At 44.0% G+C, this 17,834-nt stretch overlaps 1 protein-coding gene across 6 annotated transcripts in view; it reads right to left on the bottom strand.

Annotated features, from left to right (window-relative positions):
• spata20 (spermatogenesis associated 20) overlaps positions 1-17,834 on the bottom strand; it is a 475,652-nt gene that overhangs the window by 378,482 nt on the left and 79,336 nt on the right. For all 6 annotated transcript variants that reach the window (XM_085963329.1, XM_085963324.1, XM_085963327.1 and 3 more), the window contains exons 9-10: positions 16,825-16,899; positions 1,963-2,175 (exon numbers count right to left, since the gene is read on the bottom strand). In XM_085963329.1, the coding sequence (XP_085819455.1) occupies positions 1,963-2,175; positions 16,825-16,899 (288 nt within the window). The remainder of the gene's footprint in view (positions 1-1,962; positions 2,176-16,824; positions 16,900-17,834) is intronic.

Below are 17,834 nucleotides of genomic sequence, written 5' to 3'. Positions count from 1 at the left end.
TATAAAATTCTGGCAGGACTGGACAGACTAGATGCAGGGAGGATGTTCCCGATGGTCGGGGAATCCAGAACCAGGGGTCACAGTCTAAGGATAAGGGGTAGGCATTTTAGGACAGAAATGAGGAGGAATTTCTTCACCCAGAGAGTGGTGAACCTGTGGAATTCTCTACCACAGAAGGCAGTAGAGGCCAATTCATTAAATATATTCAAGAAGGAGTTGGATATATTTCTCAAGGCTAAAGGGATCAAGGGGTATGGGGAGAAAGCAGGGACCGGGTACTGAACTTAGATGATCAGCCATGACCGCATTGAATGGCGGAGCAGGCTCGAGGGGCCGAATGGCCTACTCCTGCTCCTATCTTCTATGTTTCTAGTACAGGAGAGAGATTTTTTGGAGCTCCGGGCATATTTTAAAGTGTGACACGTGCTATATGCAAGGCCGATAACAATAACAACTTGCATTTATAGAGTGCTTTGAATGAAGTAAAACTTCACAGGAGTGTTAGCAAACCAAATCTGACACCAAGCCACCACATAAGGAGATATTAGGACAGGTCAAAGTGGGAGGTTCTAAGGAGCGAGAGATAGAGAGGCAGAGGATTTTAGGGAGGGAATTCCAGAGCTTAGGGCCTAGGAAGCTGAAGGCACAACCGCCAATGGTGGAGCAATGAAAATCGGGGATGCACAAGAGGCCAGAATTGAAGGTGCGCAGAGATCTCGGAGGGTTGTAGGGCTGGTGGAGGTTACAGTGAAGTACTTCCTTCATAACATGTAGGATTAGGTATCAGATCAGTCAAACACAGTCCCCTTTTAACCAATTTGTGGGAGACATAAGCTGGCTCACATTTTAAACCCGTGTCCCTTCCCCTTTAAGTTAGCCACACAATATTTTCCTTCCCTCTAGATGCAGCTACATCGAGTTACAATCTTGCAGAACAGTGCGTGGTGAAGATTAAGTTCAAATTGTCAGACATGCCCAAACATGGGCAACCTTACAAACATGCACTACCATTATCAATCAGCCTCGGCTAGCTGACCCAAACTCAGCGTCTGAATGGGCACAATTCATAACATGAATGGACGCAATTCATAACATATGAGAGAAGATTTGCGTGTTTGGACTTAGACAATAAGAGGGTTTAATGGCAGTTGAAGAGTGTGGCCATGGATTGGCTACAGTTTCCTCTGTGGTTATATGTGCCATTTGAATTGTCAACCTTTTGTGCATCAAATATTCTTGGGTCCATTAATAATGGAAACACCTATATATCTATTTACACATACACATACTGGGCGATCTCCCATGGCTTCACACATGGGGAAACAAGGCAAAGTGTAGTCTTCAGATGAAGCAGGGTTAGAGGACGGGAGATATCTGGACCAGGGCACACAGGTGTAATTCAGTTGCCATTCTGAAATCTATGTTCTGTCCATAGTTTTATAAAATACTTTGATTTTATATTATTTATAGTTAAACAACAAAATATACGCCAATTGAGGAAGCAGATAAGTCGAGTTGGTTGGAGGACTTTCTCTGCAGCAAGGACGTAGGCATTGGGAGATGCAATATTGCTACAATATTGAGTGCCACAGCACCACAACTGATGGGAGAGTGTAATTACAACGTGACAAGTTTACATTGGCATTTTCCGTTGTAAATGTGCTGAGAGATAGCATGTTGTCAGGATCTGAAAGAAAAAGATCGGTTAACCCTTTGGGTGGGGCCCTTCTGCAGCTTATGCAGATGTGAACTTTTGATCTCTTGTCTGTTATTCTCCCCTCTTTATTTTTGGTCAGTCCTATTAAGGAGCTTCTTCAACCTGACTATGTCAATTCTGATCAGAGATCCTATCTAAAATATTAACCTGTCTTTTGCCTTCGGGTGCTGAATGAGCTGCTGTGTATTTCCAGCATTTACTCTTTTTATTTTAGATATCTAGCATCTCTTTTTCTCTTCAAGTACCTGTGCTGGGTCGACATTCCCACTCTCTTTCACGCCATAGTGATGGGCAAAGACATCCGCCATCGTCACGCTTTGCGCGGCATCCGAGATTGGATCTGGGAGAAGCTCTCGGATTTCCTGCTCTGTCCACACACAGAAAGCTCCCTCTCTTTTTTCAATGGACTTGGCTGTCGGGTGTGAATCTGCATCCTCGGCACTGTAGAAGCCCCCAGACTGTAGGGGCAGAAAGAGTCAGTCAGAGAGGCAGGGAGCGTGCAACGGTTTCATCAACAATGCATTGAACTCTATATTCTCTGTAGTTTCTCACACTTTTCCAACCCTTGAACCCAATTTGTGAGTGAGCTGCAATATTCTCTAGTTAAACATTGGGAGGACCAAAGCCAGTCACTGTCTCAGGCTGAACCAGATTGTTTGCAACCTTGCCATACTATTCAAACCCAAGATGTGCTTTCCCATCACAAAGACCACCTACTTCCACCTCTGTAACATTGCCCGCCTCCACCCTACCTTAGCCCATTTGCTACTGAAACCCTCATCCCTCCCTTTGTCACCTCCAGACTCAAGCACAGAGGTGATGGGTAAACAGGACTTGGTGCGAATTCGGATATGGGTAGCAGAGTTTTGGATGAGCTGAAGATTATGGAGGATGGAAGACGGAAGGCCGGCCTGGAAAGCATTGGAATAGTCAAGTCTGGATGAGGGTTTCAATGAATCACTGCCGGAGTTTGTATATCACAGCAATGGGAGTTACATTGAGAGGTAGAAATATTTTCCCGGCAATCACTTCCCTCACATCAAGGACAGGGATTAAAATATTAATCCTGTCGCTCCGTGACACAAGGATCAGTGCTGGGGCCCTAACTATTTACAATCTACATTAATGACTTGGATGAAGGGATCAAGTGTAATGTAGCCAAGTTTGTGGATGATACAAAGATGGGTGGGAAAGCAAGTTGTGCAGAAGACTCAAAGAATCTGCAAAGGGATATAGACAGGCTAAGTGAGTGGGCAAACATTTGGCAGATGGAGTATAATGTGGGAAAGTGCGAGGTTATCCACTTTGGCAGGAAAAATAAAAAAGCAAACTATTATTTAAATGCAGAGAGATTACAAAATGCGACAGTTCAGAGGGACCTGGGGGTCCTTGTGCATGAAACACAAAAAGTTAGCATGCAGGTACAGCAAGTAATCAAAAAGGCAAATGGTATGTTGGCCTTTATTTCAAGGGGGTTGGAGTATAAAAGCAGGGGAGTCCTGCTACAACTGTACAGGGTATTGGTGAGACCACACCTTGAGTACTGCGTACAGTTTTGGTCTCCTTATTTAAGGAAGGATATACTTGCATTGGAGGCAATTCAGAGACGATACACTAGGTTAATTCCAGAGATGAGGGGTTTGACTTATGAAGAAAGGTTGAGCAGGCTGGGCCTATACTCATTGGAATTTAGAAGAATGAGAGGTGATTTTATTGAAACATATAAAGATACTGAGGGGACGCGACAGGGTAGATGCAGAGAGGATGTTTCCCCTCATGGGGAAATCTAGAACTCGGGGGCACAGTCTCAGAATAAAGGGTCGCCCTTTTGGAACTGAGATGAGGAGGAACTTCTTCTCTCAGAGGGTTGTAAATCTGTGGAATTCTCTGCCCCAGAGAGCCGTGGAGGCTGGGTCATTAAATACATTTAAAATGGAGATAGACAAATTCAACACATCAAGAAACATATTATTCAACAAGCTAAGCCAAACAACCCCAGATTTCAAGGAATTGGATGACCTGTCAAAATTGAGATTAATCCTGGGAGAAGGAGACAGACCATACCTTGGGGCCAAATATGTAACAACATGTCACAACCTGAGGACTGTTTAAAATTAAGACTGTTTAAAATTAATATTGAATGTACCAAATGAAGTACAAAGACCGTTTAAAATTAATATTGTTTAAAAGTAATATTGTATGTACCCAACAAATGTCAAATCGATTGACACCTACAGAATGTTGGAAAACTGTACCTTTTTGCTATGTAAGCTTTGGCAATATGGTTCTCTGTAAACTTTCATGCCAATAAAGCATTTGAATTGGAATTGGAATTGGAATTGGTTATGGGGAGCGGGCTGGGAAGTGGCTTTGAGCCCAAGATCAGCCATGATCTTATTGAATGGCGGAGCAGGCTCGAGGGGCCAAGTGGCCTATTCCTGCTCCTATTTCTTATGTTCTTATGACAGAAACAAAACATCTTAAAAAAGCAATATTTATAGAAACATCCATTTATTTTAATAAAAAAAAATAAAAGCCAAATAGCAGCACAGATCTGTAAATAAAAACAATCATAAAATGATACAGCACAGAAGGAGGCCATTTGGCCCATCATGCCTGTGCCAGCTCTACAAAAGAGCTGTCCAATTAGTCCCACTCACCTGCTCTTTCCCCACAGCCCAGTAAATTTTACCCCTTCAAGCATTTATCCAATTCCCTTTTCAAAGTTACTAATGAATCTGCTTTCATCACCCTTTCAGTCAGTGCATTCCAGATCATAACAATTTGCTGTGTATTTTTTTCCCCTCATGTCGCCTCTGCTCTTTTGGCAATTACCTTAAATCTGTGTCCTCTGGTTATGACCCTTCTGCCACTGGAAACAGTTTCTCCTTACAGGAAACTTTCGATTTACCGGCACCTAAATAACCGGAAATCTCGGTTAACCGGCAAAATTCAGGAGTAGGTTCAGGTAACTTTTATTACTTGCCTTCCTCCATTTGTTGCTCTGCAAGGGTGTGGCTGCAGCTGTTGCTAAGCTACAGAGACGCTTGCAACTTGTGGCCATTGTTCTGAAGCTGTTGCTAAGCAACAGGGTTTGTTGCTTTATACGGAGCTCTCAGCTCTGTATCTTTCACTATAGCGTTCGGTTATCCGGAATTTTTGATGAACCGGCACCACGTCGGTCCCGTCTGTGCCGGATAAAAAAAAGTTTCCTGTATTTACTCCATCAAAACCCTTCATGATTTTGAACACCTTTATCAAATCTCCCCGTACCCTTCTCTGCTCTGCTCTAAGGAGAAAAACCCACGTTTCTCTAGTCTCTCCATGTAACTGAAGACTTTCATCACTGATACTATTCTAGTAAATCTCTTCTGCTCCCGCTCTAAGGCCTTGACATCTTTCCTAAAGTGTGGTGTCCAGAATGGGTCACAATACTCCATCTGGAGCCTAACCAGTGTTTTATAAAGGTTTGGCATAAGTTCTTTGCTTTTGTACTCTATGCCTCTATTTATAAAGCCAAGGATCCCAAATGCCTTTTAACATCCTTCTCAACTTGTCCTGCCACCTTCAAAGATTTATGTACATACAACCCCAGGTCCAATGTTCCCTCTAAGTCGCGCGCACGGCCGCGCAGTAATCTGCAATGTACCACGCAGCCGTAGAAAATAATAGAAAGTGTAGGTTCTCGAACGGGCTTCCCTCGTGAATCCAACTCATTCCAGCTAAGAATCAACAAGACTGAAGCGCCAATTTAGAATGCTAACAAATGCATGACACAGAAATGCAAGTGCTTCATCCCATCATCAAAAATAGAACATGCCAGTCTGCAAAATATTTTTCAATGAATTACTTAATGCTCCGCAAGGTGAGGACGGTCAGTGCTGGGGAATGGAATCCTTTCCCATTTCGGATGCTCACCATCAACATCAATCACTTCCAGGTCAAATACAGGACAATCCAACTGCATGGTTAAGCGACCCCTACATCAAGCAGTCCGCTTGATCGGTACCCCATCCACCACCTTAAACATCAACTCCATCCACCACCGGCGCACTGTGGCTGCAGAGTGTACTATCCACAGGGTGCACTGCAGCAATTCACCAAGGCTTCTTCGACAGCACCTCCCAAACCCGCGACCTCCACCACTTAGGACAAGGGCAGCAGGCGCATGGGCAACACCATCACCTCCAAGTCACACACCATCCTGACCTGGAAATATAGCGCCGTTCCTTCATCGTCGCTGGGTCAAAATCCTGGAACACCCTACCCAACAGCACTGTGGGAGCAGCTTCACCACACGGACTGCAGCAGTTCAAGAAGGCGGCTCATCACCACCTTCTCAAGAAAGAAAGAACTTGCATTTATGCCTACACGACCTCAGGATGACCCAAAGCATTTTACAGCCAATTAAGTACTTCGAGGTGCAGTCACTGTTGTGATGTAGGAAACGTGCAGCCAATTTGCATACAGCAAGATCCCACAAATAGCAATGTGATAATGACCAGATAATCTGTGGAAGGAGTGGATGTTTAAGGTGATGGAAGGGCAGCTAGGGCTCGCCTTGCTAGCGACGCCCACATCCCAAGAATGAATTTTTAAAAACACTACCCCAGCAACATAGAGTCATACAGCACATAAAGAGGCCCTTCGGCCCATCGTGTCCGCGCCGGCCATCAAGCCCTGTCTATTCTAATCCCATTTTCCAGCACTTGGTCCATAGCCTTGTATGCTATGGCATTTCAAGTGCTCATCCAAATGCTTCTTGAATGTTGTGAGGGTTCCTGCCTCTACCACCCTTTCAGGCAGTGAGTTCCAGATTCCAACCACCCTCTGGGTGAAAAAGTTCTTCCTCAAATCCCCTCTAAACCTCCTGCCCCTTACCTTGAAACTATGCCTACTGGTTATTGACCCCTCTACTAAGGGGAAAAGTTCCTTTCTATCTACCCTATCTATGCCCCTCATAATTTTGTACACCTCAATCAGGTCCCCCCTCAGCCTTCTCTGCTCTAAGGAAAACAACCCCAGCCTGTCCAGTCTCTCTTCATAGCTGAAACGCTCCAGCCCAGGTAACATCCTGGTGAATCTCCTCTGCACCCTCTCCAATGCAATCACATCCTTCCTATAGTGTGGCGACCAGAACTGCACACAGTATTCCAGCTGTGGCCTAACTAGCGTTTTGTACAGCTCCATCATAACCTCCCTGCTCTTATATTCTATGCCTCGGCTAATGAAGGCAAGTATCCCATATGGCTGTTTAACCACCTTATCTACCTTTCCTGCTGCCTTCAGGGATCTATGTACATGCACACCAAGGTCCCTTTGATCCTCTGTCCTTCCTAGGGTCCTACCATTCATTGTGTATTCCCTTGCCTTGTTAGTCCTCCCAAAATGCATCACCTCACACTTTTCAGGGTTAAATTCCATTTGCCATTGTTCTGCCCATCTGACCAACCCATCTATATTGTCCTGAAGCCTGAGCCTTCCCTCCTCGCTATTTACCACTCCACCAATTTTCATGTCATCTGCGAACTTACAGATCATACCTACTACATTCATATCTAAATCATTAATGTACACTACACACAGCAAAGGACCCAGCACCGATACCTGCTGTACACCACTGGACACGGGCTTCCAGTCACAAAAACAACCTTCAATCTTGAAAGAGATTCCCTACTGCTCCTGTGTGATATTTCCATTTCTGCACATCAGCTATCTTTATGGCCTCTCTCAGTATGATCATCAATCATCACATACATCAGGAGATTTTGATCTCATCATCATGAACTGGCTCTGAACACAAGTTCCAAATGCAAAAGGCCACTGTCCCAACTCACTGTTTTTTAGTTGCTACAAACACAATAAAGAGCATCGTCTGCCTGGGTAGGTTGTGGTATTTTGAGGCGCAGTTACATTGAGCCAATGCAGCTGACAAAAAGAGGCTTTGAAATAAAAGAGAATTTCACATCAATAATTCAATAACTTTGAATTACTTGGCTCTTTGAAGTTTGGCCTTGGAAATTCAGCCAAGACTGCTGCCTCTCCACAATGAAAGCGCTGCAATGATGTAAGCATTTCCACCTGTAGTGTCACCTTGTCTCAGTTGGCAGAACTCTTGCCTGAGTCAGAAGGTTGTGGGTTCAAGGCTCACTCTGGGACTTGAGCTCATCGTCCAAGCAGAGACTGCAGGGCAGCACTGAAGGAGTGCGGAACTGTTATGAGAAGCCATTCTTTAAATTAAGATGTTAACCCAAGGTCCTGTCTGCTTGTTCAAGTCCTGTGGCACTACTTCAGTGTCCTGCCCAAAATTCCTCTCTTAACTAACACCACTCAAAAATAGTGAACTGGTTATCCATTTCAATGCTGTTGTGGGACCTTGCTGTGCGCAAATTGGCTGCTGTATTCCATACATTACAACAGTGACTACACATCAAAAAGTACTTCATTGGCTGTAAAGCGCTTTGGGACGTCCTGAGGTCGTGAAAGGTGCTATATAAATGCAAGTCCTTTCTATCTTTTTATGTGCGATAGCAGAATAATCCTCAAGGTGGTCGCATACCAGTCAACTAAACTTAATTCGAACAACCTGACACCAGGGATCACGCTTTACATCAATGCAAAGTCAAAACCACTTTGTGCAGTTAGAACTGGTTTATCAGAAGTTGAGCTGACCCCTCCATGGGATGGTAACCAAGCCCGCCACCCCATCACAGACCTTCCCTTTCACTCTTAGGAACATAGGAACAGTAGACGGCCATTTAGCTCCTCGAGCCTGTTCTTCCATTCAATGAGACCATGGCTGATCTGTGACCTAACTCCATATACCCGCCTTTGCCTCATATCCCTTAATACATTTGGTTAACAGAAATCTATCAATCTCTGATTTAAAATTAACAATTGACCCAGCATCAACCACCGTTTGCAAAAGAGAGTTCCAAACTTCTACCACCCTTTGTGTGTAGAAGTGTTTCCTAACTTCACTCCTGAAAGGTTTGGCTCTAATTTTTAGACTATGCCCCCTAGTCCTAGACTCCCCAACCAGCAAAAATAATTTCTCTCTATTTACCCCATCAGTTCCCCTTATTATCTTGAAAACATTGATCAAAACACCCTTAATCTTCTAAATTCCAGGGAACACAACCCTAGCTTGTGTAACTCTCCTTGTAATTTAAACCTTGGAGTCCAGGTATCATTCGAGTAAATCTGCACTTCATTCCCTCCAAGGCCAATATATCTTTGGAGGGAGTTCTTTCCTCCTCTGTTCCTCCCGCTGTTCTTTCCCTGCCTCTGAACTTGCTTAAAAACTGTTATCTCTCTAACTTCTTCCAGCTCTGACGAAAGGTCATCGACCTGAAACGTTAACTCTGTTTCTCTCTCCAAAGATACTGCCGGACCTGCTGAGTGTTTCCAGCATGTTCTGTTTTTATTTCAGATTTCCAGCATCTGCAGTATGTTGCCTGATTAATTCAGCGCCCTCCTCAATCTGACGATTCAATCAATGACATACGACTGTTACCAGACAGAACAAAGACAAGAACTGAGCCCTGATCACCTCGCCTGACAAACAATTTGTTTTTTTCTGATGTTTCATTAGCAGGCTGTCAGTGAACGGATTAGCAAACTAAAATTAACTTCACATCATAGTAGGATTACATCACAGGCGACCGATTTATCAGAGTTGAATAATCTATGGGTTTTTGCAACAATTAATTGAATATTTGGCTGCATTAAAACACCACTAGAATAATTCGGCTTGCTTGTTAAACATGCGTGTTGTGTCTTGTACTGCAGTGTCTCAACATTGTACGAAACAAGTTGCAGCTTCTCTCACGTTTTTAATCCAGTCTTATCAATTCTCCAGCTCGGAGCTAAAAGATTACAAATACATTTTGTGCCTTTGTACTCGCGATAGTGTCAGCACAGTTACAGTGGGATCAGCTCAAAAGGGTTTGATCAAACAGTGTTCAAATCTCTACCCCGGATGGCTGTGGATGCTCAGTCGCTGAGTATATTCATGACAGAGATCGATAGACTCTAGGGGAACCCAGGGATAGGGGGATAGTGCGGGAAGGTGGAGTTGAGGTAAATCAGCCATGATCTTATTGAATGGCGGAGCAGGCTCGAAGGGCCGAATGGTCTACTCCTGCTCCTATTTCTTATGTTCTTATGTAACACCTGGGTTGATTCGTGATTGAATTTTGCCTTCCAGTAGCCTGTGCAGAGCTCGACAGATCCGCTGGGAGTAATTCCAGGGATTCTTAAATCAGAGTTTACTTATTCTGTCCCCCTCCTCGCTGTATCCTCCTCCCAGTCATGACAGAAGAGGCACTGGAGTGAGATACCACACACTTTCTCTGGAAGGACACTAAGGCTGGGGTCTTTCAGCTTCTGCGATTGCTAGCTCACGATCTTCCTCCTGTTAAAAGGAACAAGGGGAATACTGGCAGGCTGGCCAGAGCAAGAACCCGGACATCAGTGGCAGAGTTCACACTGATGACTTGGTGAGCCATTGGAGAGATGCCAGCACTCACCCCTGGTACTACAACCCAGCATGTCAGAAGAAGAAATACACAGGGTGAAGGAAAATGTTACTGTTCACCATTACTCAGTTTTCATTTTATAAAAGGGACTCTGATGGAAAGTACTGATTCTGTACTGGTGAGGCCACACCTGGAATACTGCGTACAGTTTTGGTTTCCATATTTAAGAAAAGATATACTTGCTCTTGAGGCAGTTCAGAGAAGGTTCACTCGGTTGATTCCGGAGATGAGGGGGTTGACTTATGAGGAAAGGTTGAGTAGGTTGGGCCTCTACTCATTGGAATTCAGAAGAATGAGAGGCGATCTTATCGAAACATATAAGATTGTGAGGGGGATTGATCGGGTGGATGCGGTGAGGATGTTTCCACTGATGGGTGAGACTAGAACTAGGGGGCATAATCTTAGAATAAGGGGCTGCCCTTTCAAAACTGAGATGAGGAGAAACTTCTTCACTCAGAGGGTAGTAAATCTATGGAATTTGCTACCTCAGAGAGCTGTGGAAGCTGCAACATTAAATAAATTTAAAACGGAGATAGACAGTTTCCTAGCAGATAAGGGAATTAGGGGTTACGGGGAGCGGGCAGGGAAGTGAGTCTAGGTTTGGATCAGCCATGATCCTATTGAATGGCGGAGCAGGCCCGAGGGGCCGTATGGCCTACTCCTGCTCCTACTTCTTATAATTGGAATTGGGGTGTCAGCCTTGGCACTCTCACCTCTGAGTTGAAAGGTCATGGGTTCAAGTCCTACTCCAGAGACTTGAGCACATAATCTAGGCTGACACTCCAGTGCAGTGCTGAGGGAGTGCTGTACTGTCAGAGGTGCTGTCTTTTGGAGGAGAAGTTAAACCGAGGCCCCATCTGCCCTTTCAGGTGGATGTAAAAGATCCCATGGCACTATTTCGAAGACGAGCAGGCGAATTTCCCCGGTGTCCTGGTCAACATTTATCCCTCAACCAACATTGCCAAAACAGATTATCTGGTCATTATCACATTGCTGTTTGTGGGACCTTGCTGTGGGCAAATTGGCTGCCACGTTTCCTACATTACAAGAGTGACTTCAAAAGCACTTTGGTACATTCTGAGTGCTATATAAATGCAAATTCTTTCTATTTTCTTTCTAATGGTAGTGGCACTGCCAGATGAAAATGATGGCTTCAGTTAAATGCAATATTTTTTCTAACAACCTGTGTGCCCCAGCTTGAGGTCCCAAAATCCCTGGATGCAAACTTCCGAAACTGATCTGGGCTCAATTTACACCAAACAATTGGAACGTTTTAAAGACTGAATTTAAGCCTTTTCACACTTCCTCCGTCCTGTTCTGCAATCTGTTAGAAAGCTCTTGGTGGAACAGTAGACTTGAACTTACATGAAGTTAGAAGGTATGTCCTGAATTCCCTTTTTGTACCTCATTGCCATTTGTGGGAGTTTGCTGTGCACAAATTGGCTGCTGCATTTCCTACATTGCAACAGTGACTACACTTCAAAAGTATTTCATTGACTGTAAAGCGCTTTGGAACGTCCTGTTGTCATTAAAGGCACTATATAAATGCAAGTTGTTTCTTTCTATCAGTGATCACAATATCTAAATGATGAGGGAGGGAGTAAATCCAGTTGTTGTGGTCCATGTTGGAACACACGACATAGGTAGGAACAGGGAGGAGGTCCTGCTGAAAGAGGATCAGGAGTTAGGGTCTAAATTAAAAAGCAGGACTTTGAGGATAATAATCTCTGGATTATTGCCCGAGCCACGTGCAAATTGGCACAGAAGCAGACAGATCAGGAGGATTAACACGTGGCTAAAGGGTTGGTGTGGGAAAGAGGGGCTCCTTTTCATGGGACACTGGCACCAGTTCTGGGACAGGAAGGAGCTGTACCGATGGGACGGGCTCCACCTGAACCAGGATGGGACCCGTGTCCTAGCGGAAAGGGTAAATAGGGAGGTGGCAAAGGCTTTAAACTAGTAAGATGGGGGGAGGGATCTACAAGAAATGTAACCAGCCTAAATATAAACAAAACAGGAAAAGAGAGCATAGGAAAGAATAAAGAAAGAGAGGACATTGATGGCAAGGGAATAAATAGAGTTATAGAACAGGAGTCTAAAAAGATGGTTAAACATAAAATGAGAGTAAATCCTATTAAAAATGAGTTACAGCTGTCTGTACAGCAATGCACACAGTGTCCGTAATAAAACAGGGGAGCTGAAGGCAATCATGCGTTGCGAGGAACCAGACATAGTAGGGATTACTGAGACATGGCTACAAGAAAATCAGGACTGGGAATTAAACATTGCAGGGTATAACATATTTAGAAAAGTTAGGGAGGGAAAAGGGGGAGGTGGAGTAGCTGTACTTATTATGGATAACATAATGGCAGTAGAAAAAAGTGACGCAGATATCAGAAAGACAAAAATAGAATCCATAAGGATAGAGATAAAGGATAATAAAGGATCAAATACACTAAGAGGCGTAGTCTACAGACCACCTAATAGTGGAAGGGAGGTGGAGGAAGAAATATGCAGACAAATTAGAGAAATGAGTAAAAAACATAGAATAATAATCATGGGGGAATTTCAACTAACCCGATATAAATTGCACAGAAGAGGTAGGTAAAGGGGATAAGGGAGTGGAGTTCCTACAATGTGTACAGGACTCCTTTCTAACCCAGTATGTAAAAAGCCCAGCAAAGGAGGATTTGCTATTAGATCCAGTAACAGGGAATGAACCAGAGCAGATAAGTGAAGTAAAAGTAGGGGAACATATAGGCAATAGTGACCATAATATATTACGCTTTAAGATGATAATTGAGGAAATAAGTATGACGAAAACCAGGTTAATAGATTGGAGAAAGCTGATTTTATGGGGCTGAAAATAGAACTGGGGGGAAAAAAATGGGCAACAATATTGGCAAACAACAATATAAAACAACAAAGGGAAACATTTAAAACGGTGTTCAACAGAGTGCAGGAAAAATATATTCTGCTTAAAAGAACGAACAAACTAAACAATAATGAGACTCCATGTATGAATAAAGCCATAAGGGAACAATTGAGGGTAAGGAAAGAGGCATACATTAAGTACATAGACAGCAGGGGAGTGCATGATAAGAGAAAATATGAAAAGATTAGGACAGAACTCAAAAAAAATTAGGGCGGCAAAGAGGAACTGTGAAATTAAATTATCAAGGAACATAAAACAAAATAGTAAAATATTTTATAGGCACATCAATAAAAAAAGGTTGGGATGGGAATAGGGCCATTAAGGGATAGACAAGATAATACCACAGGTAACAATAGAGAGATGGCAGAAATATTAAATAATTATTTTGCTTCAGTATTTACCAGGGAGATAGAACAGGTGGACATGACGTTGGATGATGAGATTAGTAATGAGATAAGTGCTTTTAAAATAAAAAAGGGGATATATTAAATAAACTAATCAAACTCAAAAAGGATAAAACCCCTGGTCCGGATGGATTGAATCCATACATTTTAAAAGAATCTAAGGAAGAGATAGCAGAGGCATTACTACGCATATTTAATAATTCATTAGAAAAAGGTGTAGGGGGATAGAACATGTCCAGGGAATTATAGGCCAGTCAGCTTAACATCGGTGATAGGAAAAATAATGGAATCCCTACTAAAGGAGAAAATCAAAGAACATCTAGAAACCAAAAGTATAATAATGATGAACAGTCAGCATGGATTTCAAAAAGGAAAGTCTTGCTTTACCAACCTTATTGAATTTTTTGAAGAGGTAAGAGAGAGAGTAGACAATGGTAATGCAGATGTAATTTATCTGGATTTTCAAAAGGCCTTCGATAGGGTACCCCATAATAGACTGATGAACAAGGTCAGAGCATGCGGCGTCAGGGAGCAAGTAGCAGAATGGATTGCTGGCTGGCTTCAAGACAGAAAGCAGAGAGTGGGAGTAAAGGGTAGCTATTCACAGTGGCAGAAGGTGGGTAGTGGTGTTCCACAAGGATCCGTGCTGGGACCACTGCTGTTCATAATTTGCATTAACGATTTAGACTTAGGAATCAAAAACACAAATTTCTAAATTTGTGGATGACACCAAATTGGGGGGGGGGGGGGGGGAGATAGTCAATACTGAGGAGGACTGCAAATGAAGTTCAACACAGATATATGTGAGGTATTACATTTTGGTAGGAAGAATAGAGAGGTCACATCTAATAGAGGTTTTTAAAATTATGAAAAATGTTGATATAGAGTGGATACAGAGAGAATGTTTCCACTTGTGGGGAAGAGCATAACTAGAGGCCATCAATATAAGATAGTCACCAAGAAATCCAATAGGGAATTCAGAAGAAACTTCTTTACCCAGAGTGGTGAGAATGTGGAACTCGCTACCACAGGGAGTGGTTGAAGTGAATAGTATAGATACATTTAAGGGGAGGCTAGACAAACATATGAGGGAGAAGGGAATAGAGGGTGGTGCTGATAGATTTAGATGAGGAAAGACAGGAGGAGGCTCGTGTGGGGCATAAACGCCGGCATGGGTTGGTTAGGCCGAATGGCCTGTTTCAGTGCCGTATGTCCTATGTAATCCTATGTGAGCTTCATTCTATAGCCACCCAAAGAAAGAAAAACCTTGCATTTATATCACATCTCTCTAAACATTTCAAAGTGCTTTGCATGCAACTATGTACTTTGAGATGCAGTGACTGCAGCTATGCAGGCAAACACGGCAACCATTTTGCATCCCAAAGACAACACATGTGATGAATGACCAGTTATTCTATTTTTTGTTTGAGGAAAGAATTTGACAAGAACAACAGAGGAACTCCTTGCTCTTCCTTGCCCCGGGCTGATTAGCGCGCGTTCCCCCAACTACTGAAACTCGCAAGCGGGGTCCCGATTCAACATCAAGTCAAAGACAACACTGCCGATAGTGCGGCACTACACTGGAATGTCAGCACATATTATTGCTCAAGTCCTGGAGTGGGGCTGGAATGTTACAGCCTATGGAAGAGCCAAGCTGAACTTATGATGAAACAGGACTCAGCACAACCCAGTCATGGTAAGGTGGGTTCCAGATTGCATGGGATCTCCTCAAGTCTCTACAGCAATGGCTCAGTGAGTAGATGCACTCCTGCAACAGTACAGGGTCACACTGCCAGGGGGTATCCCAGACTCCACTCCAGATCTGTGCTGAGTTAGCTAATCTCCACTGGGACAGAGGAATAGAGTACAAAAGCAAGGAAGTTAAGCTAAACCTTTACAAATCACTGGTTAGGCCCCAGCTAGAGTATTGTGTCCAATACTGGGCACCACACTTTGGGAAGGATGTCAAGGCCTTAGACAGCGAGCAGAGGAAATTTACTAGAAAGGTACCAGGGATGCGGGACTTCAGTTATGTGGAGAGACTGGAGGAGCTGGGGTTGTTCTCCTGAGCGCAGCGAAGGTTAAGGGGATATGTAATAGAGGTGTTCAAAATTATGAAGGGTTTCGATAGAATAAGAAGAAACTGTTTACAATGGCAGGAGGGTCGGTAACCAGAGGACACAGATTTAAGGTAACTGACAAAAGAACCAGAGGGGAGATGAGGAGGAATTTCTCTCTTTTTTTTACACAGCGAATTGTTGCGATCTGGAATGCAATGTCTGAAAGGGTGGCGGAAGCACACTTTTGAAAGGGAATTGGATAAATACTTGAAGGGAAAAAATTTAGACCTGTGGGGAAAAGGCAGGGGAGTGGGACTAATTGGATAGCTCTTTCAGAGAGCCGGCACAAGAACGACAGGCCAAATGGCCTCCGTTTGTGCTGTATGAATCCATAATTGATGGGAGTACTTCATTTGGCCCTCGGTGTCCGTGTGTTAGGGGGGGGGAGAATAAGCCAATTTTCCTGTTCCTCATCACTCTCTAGTGACATCTGCAGGAAAGGGACACGTGTTGATGCTAAGTGAGGACAAGATCAGGTTCTGTTGTGAAGCTCCAATAGTGGAATAGCCCATCCATGGTCAGTGTCAGGGTTCACACATAAATGTTATCACTTTGCAAAGGCACTGAAAGGCAATCAGCACCCAGCCCTGGTACCATGACTCAATGAGCCCGGCAAAGCAAGGAAGACTCGGCTTGAATCCCTGGTCTTTGCTGAGGAAGCTGATCACAGCCGAAGAAGGTGTGGCAAGACCACAGGAGGGAGCCAGTTCATCACTGCCTTTAGAAAGGAAAACATTGGAAACGGAAGTTTGTTTTTATAAACAGAAATGCACATGGGAAAGAGAGGTGCATCGTAATTCAACTGTTATATTCATGAAAGGGACGACACCACCCCCCCACTCCCCGGATGGGAATACTCCAATAAATGGCACTCACAGAATCACAGAAACCCCACAGTGCAGATAGAGGCCATTTCGGCCCATCAAGCCTGCACTGACACATATCCCACCCGATCCCCGTAACCCCTACACCAACACATATCCCACCCTATCCCTGTAACCCCACGTATTTAATCCCCCTAACACTAAGGGTCAATTTATCATAGCCAATCAACCTAACCCACACATCTTTGGACAAACGGTAACAACAGAGGAAAGTGGTGACTTACCTTGTCACTCAGATCTCGTGAGACGTAGAGCAGAACGTCTCGAGCAACATCCGCAAAGAATGTGTCACCAGAAATCTGTGGAAAGATGGATCACTGTTTAGACTCGGAACAGCCGACGGAGCAAAAAGACAGGCCCAACTCAACTCGGAACTGGGTTAACCGCAGGCGGCAGCAAAGCAAAACTTTCACATCTGCATACAAACACTTCTAAATACCAAATGGCATCAAAGGTCTTTTTTTAAGCACTCCCCAGGATCATCGCCAGACACTTCAATAATGAGCTCCACAACAGAAATGTCAAACAGCCCAAAAGGAACAGCCTTGTACTGCACAGGGGAGCTGTACAGCCAGCGCCTGGGGCACCCGATTTTAAATATGGAAATCTTTGACAACAGGGTGCCACACTGCGGTACTTTGAATCAAAACTATACAAAGTTTTGATTCAGCTCCTGGAGGAAACAAACAATATTGGCTGCGCATTCAGAATCTGTGACAACTCTGAGATTTTTCTACATTCTTGGCCAAGTACTTTACAATACTTCCCGCTCCCCCCCGCAATTTTCTCTCCTTCTGCGACTGAGGGAAAGGGGCGTGGATTGTGGGTGGGAGAAGTATTGCAAACACCAGCCTCCCCTCCAGTGCCCGGCACATGTGGCAATTCCTATGTACCAGCCTAGGCGGCCAATGCACTTTTCTGCAGAAGCAGGAACCTGGCTGAGATACTTTCCTCCAAGAAGTGCCCTCAACTGCAATCCTACAACCCTCGACTGCTGTCCTTATGTGCCCACGATCTTCAATGGCAGGGATATGCACCTTCAAATACAGTCTGTATGTGTCAGATGTGGCTCAGTGGGTAGCACCCTCGCCTGAGTCAGAAGATTGTGGGTTCAAAACCCACTCAAGACTTGAGGACAAAAATCTAGGTTGACGCTCCAGTGAAATACTGAGGGAGTGCTGCACTGCCAAAGGTGCCGTATTGCAGATGAGATGTTAAACCTCAGCCCCGTCTG

This window comes from Somniosus microcephalus, chromosome 21 (genome assembly GCF_052327205.1).
Source record: "Somniosus microcephalus isolate GS21.2 chromosome 21, FLI_Smic_1.0, whole genome shotgun sequence".
NCBI classification, from domain to species: domain Eukaryota; kingdom Metazoa; phylum Chordata; class Chondrichthyes; order Squaliformes; family Somniosidae; genus Somniosus; species Somniosus microcephalus.
This window is presented reverse-complemented; position numbering and strand designations above follow the sequence as displayed.